General features: G+C 26.9%; 1 protein-coding gene and 1 long non-coding RNA gene across 4 annotated transcripts in view; both read right to left on the reverse strand.

The window, feature by feature from the left end:
- Positions 1-676: 676 nt before the first annotated feature.
- On the reverse strand, positions 677-7,594 carry LOC126552774 (uncharacterized). 2 transcript variants are annotated; one of them, XR_007606192.1, is made up of 4 exons: positions 7,423-7,594; positions 5,451-5,620; positions 1,756-1,880; positions 677-885 (listed from the first exon to the last, which is right to left on the reverse strand). It is a non-coding gene; the product is annotated as an uncharacterized LOC126552774 (long non-coding RNA). The 2 variants fall into 2 exon arrangements; XR_007606193.1 differs by lacking the exon at positions 1,756-1,880.
- Positions 7,595-12,979: 5,385 nt separating this feature from the next.
- The window catches only part of LOC114123667 (nephrin-like), a 47,989-nt gene continuing 37,449 nt past the window's right edge, over positions 12,980-23,519 (reverse strand). For both annotated transcript variants that reach the window (XM_050205830.1, XM_027986717.2), the window contains exons 12-20: positions 21,244-21,513; positions 20,582-20,863; positions 20,230-20,402; positions 19,209-19,425; positions 16,713-16,907; positions 16,249-16,425; positions 15,892-16,025; positions 15,486-15,672; positions 12,980-14,995 (exon numbers count right to left, since the gene is read on the reverse strand). In XM_050205830.1, the coding sequence (XP_050061787.1) occupies positions 14,631-14,995; positions 15,486-15,672; positions 15,892-16,025; positions 16,249-16,425; positions 16,713-16,907; positions 19,209-19,425; positions 20,230-20,402; positions 20,582-20,863; positions 21,244-21,513 (2,000 nt within the window). In that variant the 3' untranslated portion in view covers positions 12,980-14,630. The remainder of the gene's footprint in view (positions 14,996-15,485; positions 15,673-15,891; positions 16,026-16,248; positions 16,426-16,712; positions 16,908-19,208; positions 19,426-20,229; positions 20,403-20,581; positions 20,864-21,243; positions 21,514-23,519) is intronic.

A 23,519-nucleotide genomic window follows, 5' to 3' on the forward strand; every position in this document is an offset into this window, starting at 1 on the left:
TTGTTGAGAAAACAAATCGCATATTGTATTTAATCCGGTAGCCAATTCCTTATTCCCATACTAAATTTTATCTTACAATGTCTGCTTACAAAATTCTATGATACCCAAATTATATTATCCTTCATTTTGATTAATATGGATCAATTTATCTGTGCTTATTATACAAACAACACTTTTATAGGTATAGGCTACAATTAAACTTCTAATTACGTATGTTAAAAATAATATTAAACACACAACATAAATGTAACATAAACGTAACATAAGACATTTTTATGAATATTAAGTATTTTATAACTATTACCTATTTACCTATAAATTAAGATAGTTGGACGTGAGGATTTTTTGAGCATATTCCATTGGATAGACTAGCTTTACAATTATTGGAAATCATATTTATTACGGACCTCGTAAGAATATTTTAGTGAATATCGTATAGTAGTCCAATAACAATTTACAATACCATATCAATATTTTAAAAGAGATATTGTATTTAAGCTTACAAGGAAATTATTAGACATTTAGACGTGTATAATAAAATATAATATTAGAAATTTCAGAAAAAAAAAATTGGAATCTATTCTAAATTAGATTTTTTTTCGTGTCAGGCGCATAGTATAACAGTAATAATAATAATAATGGTATAAGTTATATAGTATAAAATAAACAAATAAATAAATAAAATAACTTTAAAATAAACATTACACAATATTAATAAATAAGGTTATTGGTGGATTTATATTATTTCTGCCCAGATGCGGGCTACGTTAATTCCTTGGCTTGTGCCTTTGTGAATGTCTTCTGGGGTACAAGTTTGTGAGCAATCTGTGCATGAGATAATGTGTTGCATTGTCTGTACTTCTTCACATATGCACAAGGTGTCATCTAAATTAGATAAAAATATAAAAATTAAAAATCCTTTTTCTTAATTCAAAACCAAAATTAGAACAGATGTAAGTATACTTAAACATCCTTATTATGAAAGAAAATAAGTTCGCATCCAATTCCTCTATCTACGTCTTAACAAACTATAATTTCATTAATACTAAACAAATATTCATTTTTAAACATAAAATAAAAGTTTATCTATTAAACATTTTTCATTGATTTAGTATACATATTTACTAAGTATTAAATAAATATTGAATGAACCAAACATATTTATTTACTAAATATCTTAAACTAATATTTGATAGGTAAATATTATTTAAATAATATTTAGTTCACAATTTTTACTAATATTTATTGAATATTAAGACTTAAGACTTTATATTTACCTAATACCTACTATGTTTTGACGTACTGTAGATTTACTTTTAATTTAAATTATTTTTATATTACTCGACTGTACACATTTATTTTAAAATTATTACTTTTCAATGATTAATCACAAATAGATACAAATGGTGGTCGAGTCGGCCATTGTAATGACTATAAATATTAAATAACGACATATAAAATATTTGTCAAAAATTTGTAAAAGTATCAAGGTATACAAGGTTTATAATTATTTTTTTACATTTTTAAAATTTAAATTTTTTTTATATTTTTTTATATTTTAAACAAATTGACAATATATATTAAATGGCAGCATTGCACAGACAATCGTACGTAATCGTGTTGTTTTTAATAATCTATTGTTTGATCAAAATTGTATGGAATCGTGTTCCTAAAAAGATAAAACGTACGGAATCGTGGTTTACCGTAATTCCTATCATTGCATTCAAATTTAATACACCCTTTAATGTGACTTACTCTATGACCGAGGTCCACACGATAGTCACTGTACAGCAGACCGTTAAATTTTTATTGAATTTACCTGACCATTAATTTTGACAATTATTATGTTAAATTCCTTCATTTATTAGAACCTAAATATCCTGCAAAATATGAAATAATTAACTAAGAGAATTGGTAACGGTGATTTCCTATCTTAGTCTAACACACGCGCAACATAAGAATTCAGACATGTTTTTTGTCCAACGTACCGATTGATACAGTAAAGCGATAAGTATTCTGAACACAGATTTGAATTTTTCTTCAAGTATACTTGAAAACGGCCAGTCCACATTTTTGATATTAAAATATTACTTTTTAAACAATTGATTTATAACAATTTTTTAATTACTCGTTTGTAACATAATGATTTTAGGATTTTGGTAGATAATATCAAAATATATAATAATATTATGTTATATAATTTTTTTAAATCTTAAATAAACTTATCAATTATTAAGTAAAATTATAATAAAAAAAACTAAATTATAAACTAATGGTAACAGCTTTTAGTTACCATAACTAAAATGGTAGTTTTACCATTATAAATATAAAATATCGTACACTGTTTAAAAATGTATGTAAGTGTGTAGGTAACACAAGCGCGCTCTATTAAATTAATATGTCGATGGCGTTCTCTAACCAGAATAATACATATAACACAGTAGATGGCGTGTAGTATATCGCTTAGTAAATGTTATTCATAATTAATTATTCTTATACACGTTTGTTATTTAATACCACTGACTATTAATTATTAAACTTTAAGAAAAAGAAATATATTTCATATCAATACCTACATCAAACATTAATATTTAAAATATTCATTGGCATTTTTTTTTTAACATATAGCTCATGTGATTTTATTGTTATAATGTATTTTATTTATAAATGTCGTATTATTTAGTTAGTGTTAGTGTAACATTAAAAAGGTAAGCAAGTGGGTACTAATTTACGGTACATTAGGCGTCGAGTGGGTCATTGCTATGGGTACGTTAAACTTGAATTCAATTTTATACCATATATTATGTACGAAAAACGATTCTAAGCGAAGATGGTCTGTTGGCCTATATTACCACCAAGTATATTTCGTAATATATATACATTATACATATATTTTTAAAATTATTAAAGTCATATATTTTACTATTTTTTTTTCCAAAAATGTATTATTATTTTAAGTAGTTAATAATCATAATAATATATATTTATACTGTATTGTATCAACGTATGTAACTCAAAATCTAATAACTCGTTTCTGTACATACCGCAAGACAGTAAAAATAGATAATAAAATAAATAAATTAATGTTGCAAAAATTATAATAATCCTTGTATAGGATTTTAAAATTTTAGGTATAACAGAAATATTTTTACGAAATTTTAACTTCAAAAAATATTTATAATTTTTGAGATTTTATCACAATTCTAACTTTAGATGATAATAAAAAAATATTGAGTTTAAAAATGTTTGATATTTTTTGATTTGGAAATTAACAAATTAAAATGAAATTTGTATTACATAATCCAGCATTTTTACCAAATTTAATTTTTATTGTTATTTATATAAAAATATTTAATTTTCTTTAAATAGCTCAAAAAAATTCAAAATATTTTGAAAATTGTACTATACATAAAATGATATGAACACTCTTGGTAATAATTCCAAATTCCAAGTTTTTGGCTTGAATCATAACAAAATAAATTAATTAATTTTATCGACAACTTGTTTAGCGCAAAAATTTATGTTTTCCTTATTTCCTTGCTAATAAAAAAAAAAAAAAAATAATGAGAATTCAATACCTTGGAAATCATTACTTGAGAAACCACTCTAAAAGTTTAAAGTTTAAATATGTTTATTGCTCCATCAGGAAATGTCACTATGACTGACAAAAAAAAAAAATATTGTAAAATTAATGCATTCAGTGCTCAGCTCTGCTTAGAATCTGAAATTATATTATTACCAATTATGATTGATCTTTTTTAAGCTAACTATTATGTTTTTAAAAATGTTACGTTTGCTTTAAGTTATATTGTTGTACTACGATTTGTCTCCTTATAGCAATTGAATCAAGGAATGCATTTTTTTTTTAAAGGATTTAAGTTTGAACTTTTTATCATATAACGATATTATTTTGAAAGGATTTATTAAATTAATTTGTTGTGTTATACGTTAAATGTTAAGGAGTTACTTTATAATTTGCATCTAACTATAAGTGTGTATATCTTGATATTTAAATGCAAAGTAACTAATATTTAATTTATTACTATTTATTCAATAAAAGTTTAACAATTAAAATTATTTTATTTTATGGCCCGTATATAGTTGCAATTTCAATAAATATATCTGAGTTGTTTTATTTTTGTTTTTATATAAAAAAAAAAAAAACAATATAACTACTTTCAACCTCATTTTTAGATCAGGTTTAGAATCATTTTTAGATTCCGAAAAAAGCGAAAAATCCGTTTTAAAATACATTTATTTAACAACTATGTAAGGAATGAACGATTTAAAAATTATACCAAAATAAAATTCACAATACTTGAAAATTAATATTACTCAGTTATGAATAATATTTTAAATATTAAAAATAATTCTGCATAACTATTTTATATATAATAAAATATATAAAACATGTTGAGAATAACTGTAAAGTAATTTTATGATATAATTAAAAGAGAACGTCACGTTATGTAAGATATATGGCATTATTATAAGCGATTCGATACATGACATTTTAATGAAATTTTGAAAATAATTACAATTTAAAATATTAGTTCAAAGTATTTTAAAAGTGTTCATTTCAGTATCAACAATGTCTATTTCGTAATAATAAATTTATATATAAACACAGTTTAGTACTAGAACAAACGAACAACCTTTTTGAAACGGCATTCACAAACGATCAAAATACATAGAGATAAACTTTATCTGTTTTGAAGCGTTTTGTTTGTTTAATATCTATTATACTTATTATACTTATTATTATACTTATTTATAATAAACAAATGAAAACAAAAAAATTGATTCATCTATTTTCTGTTAAAAAACAAACACCTCATATAAGAGAAATTTGGATGACATTTTGAACAGTTAAAATAAAGTAAATCACTTTACTTTTTTCCCTTCTGAATGCTATGATAAAAAATTAATTAATTCCAATTTGATATAAAAAAAGTTAAAAAATACTATAGAAAAATAGATTTAGCACCCACATGCAATTAAGATAACACTAATTTGAATATTATTAATGTATTATACCTACAAATTTTTTCAGCTGCGTTAATCTAAGGTTAAAAATAATATACATGTGATTTCTAAAAAGTTGGAACGATTGGAAATAAACCTTAGTGGCTTAGCATGGCCTAACTTATAATATTAGAAATCGAGCCATCTAAAGAATAGTTTTTTTTGTTAAGAGCAAGGCACTACGAAAACTCCAAAATAATATAACTGTAACAAATGCGGATATTTGTATGATAATAATTATTATATATTTATCGTGATCGAAATTAATACGAATATTTTATACGAATCGCTATTATGCTCCATTATTCATATAGTAAATAAAATAAAAAAAAAAATAGGAAGAATTTCTTATATACGTTCCTGTAAATACTTCCACACTATTCCTATTCGCATTATATATAATCGTTATAATCGTTGTTTCTTACCTTCTCCTTCCAGTGCTTCTTGGGGTGAATATCTCTCACCTCTATTTTTTGCCACCTCCATCATGAATATAAGTCCATGTTTTAGTTTCTGCAATAATCAACTATTTGCTGATGATCCAAAAAAGGTAAATGCTAATGTTTATTCTAGTGAAGACTTATATTACCAATTGCTATAAATTAAGTATACAAAACCTTATTTATAAAAGTTCACTAAAAATTATATGTACATAATGATCCAATGCACCGTATCTTACGTAAATGTAATAATTAAATAATATCGATGTATTCAATAAAAAATGTATTATACCTTCGGTTAATCAATATCTTTTATTATATTTAAAAAAGTAAAATAATTTTTTCATAATTTTGACGAAATATATGACATTTTTAACTTAAATATATATGTATATATAATATAATTGTGTATTTTTGATAGTTTTAAATTATTTTAGAAAGAAATGATGAAAATCCTTGTTTTAAATATTCAAGCATTTACTCAGAAATAAAAAATTGTATCATTCATAAACAAATAAAAAAACTAACAAATGTCTATAAATAATTTAAAAAAAAACAAAAAATTAAATATTTTGAAAATTTTATAATTTTTAATAAATTTTAATATAAATATTCGATGAAAATGTCAACTCTACAATTCATTATTGAATTATCTATAGTAAAAAATACCTAGTCAAAAAAAATGGTTTTGTCTAAATATTCTCGTTTTAAATTTTTTTTTTGATTTTCTCCGATTATTTGACGGTGATTTATAATTTTTACCCTGCTATGTACAATTTTCTACCAGAAATCACTCTTAAAGTTGAAAAATAATACATTTTAGTAAGTGATGACACTATGACAGACATAACTTAAAAAGAAAAAAAGTAAGATAAAAGTTAAACATACAATATTGTAGAACTGATGTATTCATTGCTCCACTCAGAATTTAAAATATAATTCCTAGGGTAATGATAATATTATGTAAATTTTAACTCAGATAATGTGGTATGGAAAATTCTACACACGATGAATTTAATATGTTGTACTAAAACGTATTATGTGACAGCAGGAGGGAAGTTATAATAATATAAAAGGAGTTGACGTGGTGGATATGGTTATCCTTGCAGATATTTTTTTCTTCTTACGAGTAATTTACGGTAATTTTTCAACGTGAAAAATCGATTAGTTGTATAAAATGGTGGGCCGAATATTCTATTAGTTGCGGTCGGTTTACGAAAACGATGAGATAAACGGTGAATATTAATAATTATATTAGAAAAAAAACTAGCTAAAATTAAATTACATTTTATAAATGATGAATAATTCAAATTTTTGTATTCGATGTAAAAATGGTATATTTATATTATTATAACTACCTGTATTTTGTGATACACATAAAAATAATATATTCTTTAAAAGTTATTAAAGTAATCTTCCTCCCAAATTCCAAGAAATAATAATAATAATAATAATAAAAAAACTACTTGTTTCAGAAATATTTTTTTTTCAAATAATTTAAGAATTGTTGTGTGAACACCCTGAACTCCTTCCAGTGTACAATATTATGCATTAATACTGTATAATATAAATAATACATTTAAATATATTTTAAGTTTGATAGTTATTTTGAGTAGAAATTGCTCTTTGAAAACTGTAAATACAGAAATACAATGATATTCTTCCGCGTGATGTAAAAATATTTGTTTGTATTTTGTATACCTACAATGTGACTGTAAAGCCATTTCGAAATAATAATAACAGTGTACACTATATAAATACGAGCAATTGATAATCAATAGGAGCATTAAATAAATACCATTTAAGATAATGAACAAAAGAAAAAATACAACAACGTTATGATTTTGTGTAGATATTATAGATTCTAAGCAATTTAAGAAAATGTTAGGATTATGTTTTTTTTTTTGCTTTGTTTTCATTTTTTCTTCTTTTATATATTCATAAATATATTAGCTACCTATAGATTCGATGCCCGTAAAATGCGTTATTTTTCAAGTTAGCAAGACTGTGCGGAATACATATTTTGACAGTAGTAAGCACTAACATTTTATATACTTCCAGTCTTGTTTTGAACTTTTGTTTATCAGTGAAATTCGTGGTGTATCAAACAAACGTTGAAATTTTATTAATAACACTGTACTAGATAGTTATGAAACCTGCATATTTGTTGCCACCGTAACAAAAAATATAGGTAGTAAAAATAAACATAATAATAATAATAATAATAGTAATAAGAAAAATATGAATAATAATAATAATTTTCACGATCACAGTAAAAATAGGTTATCACATAAACATAATCACCATTATTATTATTTGTTTATTTTCATAATTTTAGTACGTGTCTGGCGAGTTATATAATTTGTAGATTGTAGATTATGCACGACGCGTTACAGCCACCGTCGACTCGCGAATATTTATCACAGCCACCGTGGTTTTTAATTGTTGTTCGATACCGTACGTTTCGCCGTGCGCTTCTTTTATACGACGGTAATAATAATATAATAAAATATAATATTTTGGGCGCTAATCGCCGTACATTTTTAACATTGCATACTCGTGGGCGTAAATCGCCACTATTTATTGTTTTGGTAGACCTACTGTTTTTTTATTTGTTAAATTATTGTTCGTTAATCGTTGCATTGTGACTTTTAATGTGTTTTGTGTAAGAAAATTATTGAAATAGTTCCCAGCTAGCGGTGCGTACCGATCAACTTGTCAGTGTTTCAATATACATTTCTATTATTTATTCATACCGATTGACTTCGCAAAACAGGTGATTCATTATTATTATTATTATTTTATACATTTTTAGTTGTTGGACTAACAGGGCTGTTATTAATTTATTACTATAGTATTATCATTTTGAGTTTCTATTTTTTTTTCAGAGTTACCATTCGCCGTAAGTATGCACATACTAGCACACAAATACACATTTATGCGCATTATGTAGTTCATCAGTATTTCCCCAGCAAATCAAATCGCTGATGTTCGATCTGAGCTTTTACACAACTATATAATCTAGGAATTATCTAGTTACATATCTGCTCATAACTCATAGTGGGGTGCACGAAGTGTTTGGTGTCCGGGCGAGTGTGTTTTATCACTATATGTTCCTGGCTCATACAATATTAAAGTAATATTCATACAAGGCCGTAACTGGAAAAAATTGTGTTCTAATTTTATTATAATATTGTATAGATAATTTAGTATATCATACCTACCTATAATCATATAATATAACACGAAAAAATCTCGTTGAACCCCCAAAATCCTCCCAAAATACGGCCTTGTATTCATAGACATACATAAACAATTATATTGTTATATATTATATTATTTTATTTTGTTTTTATATGCCTATGTGCTATAGTAATATTACGTCGTCGAAGGAATCTGATAAATATTCATGATTCCATGTCAAAACTCACAAAAAATTTATTCAAGAATAAAATGCATCTGGCCGAGCAACAGTAAATTAAATTCTAGAAATATAAAAAAATTGTAAAACTAAATATATCTAAAAAGCAAATGGTTTTTTTTTTCGCTGAAGATCCATTGCTATGTGTAGTATGTTATACTGCTGATATCTTGATTCCATGTGTCTTTCAACTAAAGCTCTATAAGAAAAGTAATACATTTGAAAAAAACAGTTAGGTAAAAATATAATCGAGCCTAAAAAAAAAAATCTGGGTTAAATCTGATTACAATAATGGCATTGAAAGGCTATCGAGCACAATATAATTGCACTGATAGACAGCTTTATTGACTACCGAAGAAAAAAATGTGACTATTGTACATCTATAGGTACGTGTTACGGCAAAATTACATCGGTAAAACCATGATTTTTACAACGGCTCTTGGACAATGTTCGAATGGTGGGCTTTAACTGATTGACTTTGCCAAATACTAGGATATATATATATATATATATATATATATGTATACAAAATAGTACGGTCTAATACTGAATGATTATTATGGCTTGTGGTTTCATTACCTGTATAGGAATAGTAAATCTTTGAGTAGGTATACTGCAAATAACCATGGTAAAGTATAAATATTATTGGATTTTAAGGATCTTTGTAACCTTATAACCTTCAAGTAATATATTATTATACATTTATGCAGAGTTCTTTCATTCCACTACCTATTGTTTGAATTTATTTTATATAAAACACACCAGACATGAAATGAATTCGTATTTAATGTAATAATGAAAAACATATAGTACATATTTTTTTAGTTTACTTTTATTAAAATTCAAAATTGCATTAATTATAAAAAATTAAAGTAACAAAACGACTATTTACAGTTTTATTTTATTTTATTTTTAAACAAAACAGAACAAAATCAATTGAATAAAATATGTTGTATTGTTGAATTTTTAGCAAAGTGAACAGTAAACTTTGATAAAATTGTATACATAATTAAGAATGACAGCCGTCTATATACTAATGGAAATAAACCTTTAAGTATTGTATCTAAATAACTGGTGGTGGAGTAAAACTTTTATTTCAATTAACAATAATATAACATATGCAATGAAAACTTTCAGAAACTCTAGACACAGAAACAATTCTATTTATGTTAATTTTACGGTTAATTCGGGTACCTCCTACTTGTATTGTATAAAAAATAAAATATATTAAACGAATTTAAATTCATCTAATTTATGTTTAAAAAAGTTAAATTTTATTTTCTTCTTTTTAATTTACTGGTATTAATGTGTTATGTATTTATAATTTTTCAAATTGAGTATAGTTTTGTTTTTCTCCGTTCGTCTATCATAACTTTCGTTAACATGATTACTTCATTATACCAATTATGGTTTAACATATTAACAACTTTTGGACCAGATCTAATCGGTGCATAATACGTAACAGTTTTTCATTTTTTCATTGAGTGCCAAAATGTATTATGATACTTTTGAAGGGTCAATTTTATCAATTTTTAAATTGTTCATTATTAAAGGATAATTATTGATTGATGGAAGAAAACTTTAAAAACACTATTTGTTCATTCTTGAGTTTTGTAATTAATTTCGAATTTTAAAGACAATTTTTTGATATTTTAAATTAAATTGAATTTGGATACTATAATTCTGGGTAACACATACAATCAGTAAAAATTTAATAAGTCGATAGTGATGCAAATTAAATATATTATGTATTTGCATGTCCAATAAAATTGTCTGTTATCTACTTTTATTTCATAAAACTGATTTATTTATTTTTTGTTTAGTTGACTATAATAATTTTAGGAATGTCAATTTTTAGTACAATACTACATAATATGATATTGTGTTGATAATATGTTATAGTTACAATTTACAATAGGATTATTACTTGTAATCACATAATATAAACGATCAGAAACTTAGTATTACTGTTCATGATTTATTAAGTATAATAATTATTGAATTTACCTCATTTGTTAATTTTATTTATGACTTATAACATATTTAATTTGTTTTAATTTGTCTCGTTTATTTCCAATTGTTTGAAATAAATACATCTACGTATGTCATATATTCAAAAACAGGTACCTATACAGGACAGGATACTAAGAATGAGTGTTTAGAACTTATATTTTCTCTCTTATATTGAATATATTGAAGCAGAAAGCTATGTATTATTTTTAATAAATTTATAAATAATGATAAATTATTGCAATTTAAAAATATTCTTAGAGGAACTCTTTTTATAGAATTTTTAAGTGCTCGTAAAAAATTGTTTTTAACAATTTTTTTAGATTTCTTACATATAGTTATAGTATGCTATTATAAACTCCAAATTAATATTTTGAGTATTCGAAACTAAAATTTTTAAGATTAAACTAAAGAGTAAAGAAATATTAAATAAAATATGTCATGATTCATGAACTCAATATATTTTTCCCCAATTCAAACTTTAAAGAGGTAATTATGTACATAAAAAAAAATTAATGCATAACTTTAATTTAAAGAACTCCTTAAAACTTGGTTACGAATGCTATCATAATAGTTTTCAAAAGCTAGTACATAAAGTATACCGTAACAAATGTTTGAAAATTAAACTTCAAAACAAACCAGAATATATTTTATTTAGCTTATACAAGTAAACACATAATATATTTAAAAAAATAAAATTTAGGTTTAAATAGTCATAGTTTTAAAATATTATTTTATTTAAGACTCGCAAAAATATATATTTTGTAATATGGTAATTATTGTCTGTAAATTAGTAAATTATATAATAATTGTATTGTATTATATTATTAGATGTAATTGTAATTATTAAGGTGTATTTTTTTAATTTTCATTTATAATTTCTATTTATATACTTACTTAAAAAGAAATGTCCAACAATCAGCACTTTGTATTTTACTTATTATTTTGTCATAAATTTAAATATTATTAACTTGATACATATTTCATGTGTAGACTTATAACTGCGGTGTATTACGTAACATTAAAAAAAAAAAAAGTTGTAAATGAAAAAAAAAAAATTTAATAATAATAATAATAGATATAATATGAAATATCACTGTACAGTGTACATATTACCACTTTTATTTTGTGTTTTTTCTTCGTAACTTTATTCATGTCTCAAGTGATATTATTACTTACCATGAAATATATACGTTGAATGTAATATTTTTCGAGACGAATAAAAATAGCCTGACCTAGCTCTTTTGATGTTTGTTAAGTTCAAACAGAAATGAAAGTGGATGTAAAATATACATTTATTATTATTTAACTTGTTTGTAAAAGTTTTAAGATGTCACAACTACAGGTGATTTTTGATGATATTATTATTGTAACACGGTCAGGGTACAATTCTAGAGATTGTGACTTGTCTCATTCAGACGATCGTCTCGGCGAAGCCAGTTTTGTATTGTTAGTTTAAATTCAAACCAATACTTTCATATAGAAACGAGTATGAAAGAAGTTATATCTACAGAAAATGTATATATAGATTACATTAAATATAATATATATAATAAGTTTCCTGCGCATTTATATATGAGATGCGTTTTTAAAAATATTTAGTGCTCGTATAATACATTTAAAGTAAATATTGTTGACGATAAATATTTGAATTTACTTAGTTCAGTAAATATTATCCAATGACTTCAAATATTAAATTTATTATTTTTACCCAAAACTACAAACTGTTTTCAAATAAATCTAAAATAAAAAAAAAGGATAACTTCCAACCTTGCAAGTATTTACATTAAAGTGTGAGAACTGCGATGAACATAATCTATAATGTGATATTAAATGTTTACTGAAATGGTTTTATGTGCTGAGATTAATACATCCATAAACAGCTTAGATTAATTTTCCAATTTTTTTTACACCGAAATCATCTCGAGTTAATCAAAGGATGAAATAAATTACAACAATATGTATTTGACTCTTTTTACATTATCTTTATTCTACATAAGAATTATTATTTAAATAATGAATAAACTTAAAAATAAATTGTACAATTATATGATGTAGGTAGGTAGATGAATTTATTAAACAAAATAAATTCACATATATATTTATAATCATTATAGGCATATACATAAGCGTGTAAAGAACTTAATATAATAGGTACATCATAATGATGTGTTTTACTTACTTTTAATTGTTTAAATGAAAACAAAAACTTAACGAAACTCAATAGCAAGAAAATTATAGTAAAGAATACATACACAATGAAGTCTTAATGTAGTAAATGAATAGACAACAAAATATAATAGCTAATTAATTGTTGTACGAATAATTTAATGAAAAGCTTTTTTAGGTTAAAAAAAAACACGGTTCAGTCAACCAACATTTTCGGTGCGCTTATAATAGTTATATAGACTTAACAGACTAGTTAAAATAAAACAATTTTAAATCTTTTCGAGATCACAATAAGTAATTGTAGAAGAGCATAAAATAAAGTGGCAACCAACGCTTTAAGATTTGCTTAAGTATTTGACGTAATTCCTATATGTGTCGATAATGAATAATCTCTTCATTTGTTGGTGGCACAAACTATTATTTTAAGAAATCGATTTTTGGTATATATATATATATGAGTATACGCGTATAATATTTATATTTGTTTCAAACCTTACATTTATGTGTAAATAATAAACGCACACGTTGTTTAAGTTTATAATAATATCTAAGCTAATAATGTTTATTCGTGACTAGAATATACATACCAATAAATAATTCTATACACATATTATATAAATGATATTATATTATATGTATATAATATATAATATTAATAATAATCATAATTTTATTATTACAGGCGATGAAGTTTTCACATCCAATCGAACAAAGCTTGACGAGGAGGTATACTTATATAATATCATATGAATGATATCGGAAAATTGGGATGTTTTCTTTTATTACCAGTTAACGATAGACAATTTCTTACTACACACTTTATAACAGAGCTTCTCATCCTTTTAATTGTACATTTTCAATGTAGTTTAAGGTAACGATTAATTTTATTTATAAAGTATATAAAGTATAGTTATGTTATTTTTTTAAATTTTTTATGTTTAAAATATTTTGACTTCTTAATAAGTTAAAAAACACGAATGAACTCCATTAATGACTAACGAGTAAACCTAACATTAAATAGGCATTAGATTCATGAATATCATAGCAATAAAATAAAACGATAGGCAAATAACGAGTAATTGACAAACATCGAGTCTCGTTTGAAAGGAGTACAAGTATGCGGAAAGCGAATAACTATAATAATATTATATAGGTATTGATAATCACTAACCACTTCGTCAAGGATCCACCCACAGACTGACGTTATCCTAAAAGGTTTCAGGCAAACAGAATATTATGTACAATTTTCGGGTAGTTCATTATTTTGTTATTAAATGAAAACCAAGGTTGTGGCAAAAAACGAATATTGCTGAATATTTTTGTTCATCCCATTGTAAGCGTCGTACGAATCGTATGCAGCTCTAAGGTTTCTTTTGATCAAGTGATTGGGGAGAGGGGTCGTCTTTTCCGACGTTATAACAGAGGAACCCGATTGGAATAGCTGTGTTTCGTGGGTTGGGTTTCCGACGAATATCAGTATGGAACGGGTCACGCGCAATTCTTATGACAGGAAATTATCAGTATATCGGCGGAGCGGCGGGCGGGGTTGAGCGGAAACGGTTGACTCAGACCAAGTGTCCTTCCGTCTCATCCGGTTTGTGTGCGAAAGTGCTGAGGACATTTTGCGACGAGAACACCGTGACGTCGGGCGGCGGAGGCGGTGGGGGTGGCGGCGAGTAATAGTTAAGCTTGCTGACCATTGGCGGTATCGTCGGAGGTGGCACCGGTCGGTTGTGCAAAATCGGTGGCAATGGCACGGCCCGAGCTGTGGGTACGCCCTGCACGACATGGTAAGGTTGTTGATGCTGTTGATGCTGCTGCTGCGGATGATGATGATGCTGATGTTGCTTCTGCTGCTGCTGTTGGTGCTGTTGTGGGTGGTGTAGGTGATGGAGGTGATGATGATGGTGGAGGTGGGAAGTCCGATTCTCTGCAACACACACGATGAGCCAATATTGTTTCGGTCAATTTTTTTTGTTCATTTGTTTTTTTTTTATGTCTTTTTTTTTGCAGATTTGTGTCGCTAGCTGACACGTCGTGTGCTTATATGTTATCACAATGTACAGAATTTCGTGATGATAGGTTAATTGAAACGTGCCATTATCACACGTCTATTAAACAATTACAACGATAATAACATAATATATTGTTAAATGTGATATTATTATCGTTATCATCATAATTTTTATTATTATTGATGCGATGTGTTGTGTTAAATGCGTAAACCGAAACCATATTATTAGTTCAAGCGTGTTGTATGGATGTATAGGTATATTTATATATTATATATATACACATATATAATATGTATATAGTATTTTAAAAATGTGAGACTCCGTCCATGCGAAGACGATTTTAAGGACTGTTTTGCAGGTTTTAAAATATATTATGTGGCGGTTAGCGGAAGGTTAAACATTTACCGATATTTCTTCTGTCGTTTGTGTTTTCGTGCATATTGTAATGTTGCATTGATTGATCAGAGCTCATACTTAAACCACCTCCGTATTGAACGTGTGGCTGTAGGGGATGATCACAATCGTTGATGAAAGGATAATCGATCTGTTCGATCAAATACGATTGTTCTGCAGATTTTTGCTGTTGATCGTCCTGTAAATAGTGTACACTGTTTATTCTAGCTTCCGTTACAGCCATAAAATGTGTATTTAAATTGTTTTTATTTATGCACCTATCCCCCTCTTATCACGTTTAAGTTTGTTATAAAAATCGAATAAATGTATTCGTTTTTTTTTAAAATTTATGAATTCAACATTGTACAGTGTACACTTTAGTGAACCCGATATAGTTAGAATTATGGATTGTACTTACATTATAATCCGGAGAAACATTTGAATATGTTTCCGATTTGGCTGAAATTGAGCTTAAATTTTCATCGTATCCATTATAGGTATTCGGTGCATACATTTCTATAGTTGGGGTTTTACTGCTAGAATCGTTGTTTTCTGTAAATTAACGATAAATACTTAATATGAATTGCATTAAATAAGTAATTGATAAACTAACAATTATCATGTAGTCGCAACCTGTTTAAAAATCTACAGTAAAAATAGCAAGAAAAAAAAGAGCTAAATTTGTTTATTGCTACGGTTATTCGTCAAAGCACATTTTTGAAATCCCTCCCTCCCGATAATATTGATAATATTATATAACACTAAATAAACATACCGTTGTTCATTTGTTTATTAACGTTACGACGCCTATGTATGCAGTACGACACAATGAATATGCTGATGAGTATTAAAATGCCACCAAAAACTCCCAAGAAAGTGAACACGATGCGCATTCCTTGATCATCGACCGGCTTCTCTTGATTCGAATCGGGCTTTGGTTGCATATTTTCTTCTGTAAAACATAATATTAACAATTTTCGAATCAAAACAATTTCAATGATATGATCATGTCTCTTGTCGTAGTATTCCGTTATAATATATACTAAATATTATGGATGTGAAATACAATATTATCGTAAATATTTTATTTCCCATCACATTTTTGTGAACAAATATTTATAGTTTGTGCACACTGAGATCTCGAATTTTATACTAGAATATACATACAAAAAGTTTGTACCTAAATTCCTAAATTATACCTAAAATGAACTAAATATTGTTATTTATCACTTTACGTACTTGTTGTGGTTACTTTGAGGCTTTGAGACACATAAGAACTTTCCCCATACATGTTATGGGCCAATATGCTGAACAAATACGAAGTTAATGGTTCGAGTCCACTGATCGTGTGATGAGTTTCGTTTCCGAGTTCCTCAACTCGGTAATTTTTATTTTCGATTGGTCGGAAACGAATACGGTATTTAACCGGTTCACCTAAACAATTAATGAAAATTATTACTAACTATTATTTATTATATTAAATACATTTAATGACAGTTATGTCAAATTACACAATTTTTCATAGCCAGATAATATCTCATATATTATGTGTAAGTTACTCGATTAATTGTAGTTGGTTACAAGTCACGAGTTACACTAAAATTACGTGTATATCTAAATATCTAATTACGAGATATTAGATACTGTGAAAATTTATAACTGGTAACAAGTTATTGAATTATTTATGTACAAACACAATAATAGAACTACTAAATATTAGTTTTAGGAGGGATTCACTAGAAAAATATATTATTTTTATTAATAAATGAAGTTTATAAGCATTAACAATGAAATGTATATAAAAATGTTTACAAAAATGTGTTACGAAATTTAATAGCTAGTGCGTATGATAAATTCAGAACATAATATTATCAGGAATAAAATATACATATATTTAATCAAAGGCTCCCGACCAGGATGCAACGAAATTATTTGAAATATATTTTTAAGCAAAAAACGACTTCTTGAAAAATAGAATATATTTTATAAAATATACAATATACTTATTACTTTTGTTCATACTTGGGCACTTAGCTAAATAAAACCGAAGATACAAAATATAAATATAAATACACGATTTATATTGTGTATTCAGTATAGAGTATAGGCCATAGGGTGCCTCCGGATTTTTAGAAAATAACTAAGGCTTCCGTGAGTCAAAAAAAGAATGAAATATATATAATATGATATTAATACATTGGTATAAAATACTAATATATGGCCAGTAAACTTATACCTACTTATATTACAGTTCTTACGAAATAAAATAATACATTAATTATTTATCATAATAATTATGTAACACTTATAACACTAGTAACACTAGTATTTATTGTAATTATGTGATACTATACTGATATAAGTGAAAACTAAAAATAGAAAAAATAAGACGATTCAGTTTATGAAATAACAAGTGTGATCGAATGACCGTTCCATTTTCAATAAAAATTATAACTTATTATTTAAATTTTTAAGTCATTAAAATATTATTTAATTAATTATTAGTGTTATAAGTTATGTTACAAAAATTTAACTTAAGCAAGTGCGTTTCTATAACCGACAACTGTCCAACTCTGACTCATAATTGTTTCCATATAATGTCTACTATGATTTTGATTCTCCGAGAAGATTTGATTTTTTTAATAAAGTGAAAATGAAAAGTGCAAAAATAAAAAACAGAAAAATTAAATGTGAAATTTGTATTACATCGTATGAGTATACTGAGTTACTACTCAGTGTTGTAGAATATTATTGGTATTTGTATTTAAATACTTTAATTTGTTGATAACGATTATTTCTCAAACTCAATAATATTATAAGAAAATTTTATTTTTAATTTATAAATCTCAACCTATACTTGCAACCTATATTATCAATAACTTGATGATTAATATAGTAATAGTTATCAAGCATACTACTATGGATAATAATATAATCACTTCGTATAAACGTAGTAACTGAATGAAACCTTGTTAGTTGTTAGTATCGTTGGGAGAGGGTTACTTACGACGAAAAAAACTCTTTTTACGGATGTACACAGTGAAACAAATATGTCTATGAAACATAACAATAATTAAACAAATCTGCAATAGATGTTTTGAAAAAACCAAAATCAAATTGATGTGGTTTACGGTAACGATAAAATATATTTGAAATGCTGTTTTCTGTAAGTGGTATTTGAACCCTATTGGAACACTTATTTTTTTATCGAATTTATTATAATCGAATAGTTTTTAAAAACGTCTTTCACAGCAGCACTGCATAATATAATAACTCGCTGTTACAATACTATCGTCGTAAATTTAGCCTAAAACCTCAATACCTGCAGCTGCACATGACGTAGGTACTCGTATTGACTGTTATGTGCGTAGGCACTTACACTGCGCTATATACGTGACGCGCGTATAGTCGTGGTAAACGAGTGTACACTGTTGTGTATACGTACCACACGCGAACGAAAAACGAACGAGCAGGAATCGCACACGGACGAATAAAAAACGTTCAACGATGATTTGAAAATTTCGGTTTGTATTGATATTTATGTTGACGCCGTTATTATTGGCGTCCGATACGGATGAAAAACGAAAAAAAAAAAAAATAAAATAAAACGTCGAAACCTATAGTCGCACGCGTTCGCGTTCGACGACGGGCGCGTGCATCACGGTCGTCGTCGTCGTCGTCGTATATCATTATAGGTACCTATGTATAAGTAAGTCATGAGACGATAGTAGTTACCTCCGTCGAATCCGGGGGTCCACGTCAGCATCACTTTGTTGTGCGTGACGTTCGCCAATCGGAAATTGTACGGCGGGTCGGGGTGCGAGAAGACGGTCAACCGGTTGACCGAAGTCGTCCGCCCGAGTTTGTTGGACGCGGTGCACACGTAATCGCCGTAATTGTACTGGTCCACTTGCAGTATCGTCAGCGTCGACTCGTAAAACGTTTCGTTCAGCTGAAACGCAGCACGCACACGGTATTAATATTAGTTTAAATTATATATATATATATATGTAAGTTTACGACTCGCTCGTTGTTTATAATTCGACGTGACCATCGTCGTATTATTATTATTATTATTATTATTGTATATTACGGTCCCCCGAGCGCCGTCGTAACGGTGCAGTAGTAGATCGTACGAGTCTCCAACAGTAGTACAACACATATTATTATATTATTGACAATTATGTAATATTATTGTGCCGTCCGATTTGACACGCACCGTACCGAGAGACGAGCGACACGCCTACCCTGCGCCTATTATAATACTTAGAGGTATACGGTGTGATTTGGGTTTGATCGCCGCGGAGATAATCTGGTCTGAGGATCACGCGTATGGATGAAATCAAAGATAGATATAGGTGGTAGCTGAGCGCCTGCTCGTCGATTGCTTTTTCACTTTAGTTTCATTATTGTTATTATTATTATTTAAGGACTATATCGTGGCAAGTCGTGTTGTTCTAAGAAATATATTGTCTAGGTATATTCACGGAAAACGTCATTATACAGATTATAAGAATCGTGTAGGTCATAGATGAATAATAATAATAATAATAATAATAATAATAAAAAACAAATAAAGCAACAAATATTAAAAATTCGTTTTTTATATTTCTTTAGGTTTCGCGTTTCGAAAAATATCTAAATTTTTTACATACCTCTAAAACAGTTTTTAGATTAATGAAATATTGATTTTTCGATATCTATGCAAGTTTTATAAGTATATATATTTTTTAAATAATAAAGCAATTCTATTTACTTGTCTCTGTTCCACAATGTATTTATCAGGTATGCTTGTTATGTTCGACCCATCACGTTCCCAAGAAAATCTAATCATTGGAGCGCCTACTGCTCGACAATGAAGTTTAGCTGACATACCAGCGTTGCTAGCAGTTTTTGATTCATTTTCCATAGTTAGTATCTCAGGTTTATCTGTAGCACACACAATTTCGATAAATTGGTAAAAAAAAATAATTTTAATAATTTAGTTATTTTGTTTTATGGGCTTATGATTGTTGAATTATATTTTATAAAATGTGTGAGATATTATAATATAGTGTTGAGTATGTACCTATTGATTTAAAAGTATTAAAAAAAAAACCATTACTTACGTTCAACAATCAACATCACAGAATGCGACGATTCGTTCCCTATACCATTGTTAACGACGCAATAGAATAGTCCACTATCGAATTGTGTTGCATTCAAAATAGTCAAGTATGAAGTAGTATTTTTAAGTAATATCGATGTGCGTTCGTCAAAGAAAAAATTCGGGCGCGTCCAGCTTATGTGATCGGGACCTAACGGATAACCATCTATTTGACACCAAAGCAGTGCATCGTCACCCTGGCTTACAATAACACCACTTGAAGTATTAGTAATAGTTGCTCGATCTAAAAAAACAAAAACAAAAAAAAAAAAAATACGCATAAATTATATATGCATTATATATAGTTAATGAATATAAATTTTTTAAAAAAAGCATCTTATAAAATTAAAACGGTTACCTAAATACGATTGAAATGTGTAGTGGGATTATGGCGTAACATAATATAATAATGTTTATATTCATAATATTATTATAAAAGATGATTATATTATAAGCATAAAATAAAAAAAAAATTAAATCATAATACTTTATTTTAAAGATTAAGAATTTAGATAGCTTTAAAACTGCATTGATCGGTCAATATATAGATATAAATTTTTGTTCTTCAAATAATCAATTACGATTTTAAAAATATTTAAAATACTTATCATCACAAATGCTTACGTTTTACTGATATTATAAACCAAATTGTTGAAGACCCTTCAGTATTGCTCGCCTCACAGGTGTAATTTCCAGCGTCGTCACGGAATACACCGGTAATATTTATATTGGAATCTTGTACACGCCGGTTGTGTATTGAATACAACGGTTTGTTGTTTTTTAACCACTTATACGTGATCTGTGATGGCTGTCCTTTTGCCTGCAGCGTGATGAATATGTTATCCCCTTCTGTATACGTAATTAAGTCGGGATACGAATCAAAAGTTGGTTTGTCTGAAAAAATAATTATTTAAATATTTTCATAGCCATTCCTTTACATAATTTAATTTCATTTTGTATTGTGATTTAAACACGTATAAAATGCAATAATATTTCGATTGGTTAACAATACTAATATAAATGAGTAGTGGGTATATCGAATATGCTGATGGAAATAATTGAACAAAATGTACTGTTATTATTTTTTTTTCCATTTGTTTGTTTTTTTTTTTTAACCAATGTAAATTAATAATAAATAAAATATAACAAAATATTAGATCTATGTAGGTTATAAAAAAGCTATCAGAAGTAATATCGTTATTTTATTTTTCCGTGAAAATTGGTATACATCGTCTGATATTTATTTGGTAAAATTATTATGTTACTAAATACAGTATAGGCATAATATATAACATTAAAAGTATTTAAAAAATTCGATTTATATAAATGCTCAATGCAGATTCAGTAAAAATGTAGGTCAAACTTTTAACAGTAAAAAAAAGGTTTTACACTCGTACATCGTCATAGTACGTAAATTAAAAATAATAAAAAGAGAAAATCGAGCAAATGAAGGTAGTAAGCTAACAATATTATTGAAGCCGGTAAATAAATTATAAAAATAGAGAGTGCAGAAAACCTAAGGGGTTTTAAAAACAAATTATAGTCAATTGAATAATATACAAATATAAATTTCCGAAAATGCTTAAAGAAAAAAAATGTTTTAAATAAGTAGTAAGGAAAATATCTTTAAAAACTCGGAGACCTTGTACTCAAACAGTATATATGCTTTATTGTTGCACGGATAATATAAATTTAACAGTTGTGCGTGTAATACAATACAATACAGACTATACAATATTTTCGCCTTTGCCGTTTTGTGTGTGAGTTATATTAATAATAGAAACTACGTTTTTCATGGGAAATAGATAATAGTAACCACAATTTAGATTTCGAATGAAAATGATACATTTCACCGTGATCGAGGTCGACGTGAGTCGTCCCTTAAACCCTGATACAAATAATAATACAGTATATTATTGTAGATAAGTAAATTTGTCCGCTACAACGTATATATAAAATCCCCCGTAAGTCACGTAGTAATCGGGTGGGGTTTTTTTTTTTATTTTCGGTTACTAATAAAATTGTTTGGGCATCCGAATTGGCTTCCATAGACAGGCTACGATTCATGATTGATAAAAGTGACATGGAATTGGTCCCTCGAATAAGTGATGTAAGTAGCACGCTTAGAATTCGTATACCAACATAATATATTATTATGTATAAATATTTAAATCGATTTTTAAAAGAGGATTTAAGTTTAAAGCCAATTTACTATTATCTATTATATAAATATATACTATGTATATTATATATATATGTATAATTTACTATTATCTATTATTTTATATTTTATTAATTATAAAAGGTAAATTATCAATAAATTTAAAACACTCGTAACTTAAACAAAACTGTTAAGATAAATGCAATTTAATATACCAATATAATATTATACTGTTTTGCAGTCTATACGTCATGGTCTGTTGATCATTTTAAAAAACTATTAATATTAGTAGAGAAAAAAAGAATAAAATAGAATTGGTAAAAAAAATTCGTTATCAGTATTAAGCAATTGTGCAACACGTATTTGATCAGATCCTATTAATAGTATTGTTACCATCATTCATGATTCGATCATGGATTATTTCGGATAAAACTCAGGAGTATAGGTAGTAAATTCGGTGCAGTAATCTGTAAATCTCAGTATCAAACATTGTGACATGTAATATTATGGCGACAAGAGAGTTTTTAGACTTTCGTTTGTAGAAAAACAAGATTAAAATAGTTAAGTTGAATATAATGTTATGCACACACCGTTAAGTATTAAAATGTCAGTAATAATATACAAATCAATTATAAATAAAAATTATATAATAACAGCTCAATTATCAGTAAAGTTTATTTTGATAACACTTCATCACTGAAAAGGACACCGTGAATTGTAATTTATGTGTTTGATTCAA

This window comes from Aphis gossypii, chromosome X, assembly GCF_020184175.1.
Source record: "Aphis gossypii isolate Hap1 chromosome X, ASM2018417v2, whole genome shotgun sequence".
Taxonomy (NCBI): Eukaryota; Metazoa; Arthropoda; class Insecta; order Hemiptera; family Aphididae; genus Aphis; species Aphis gossypii.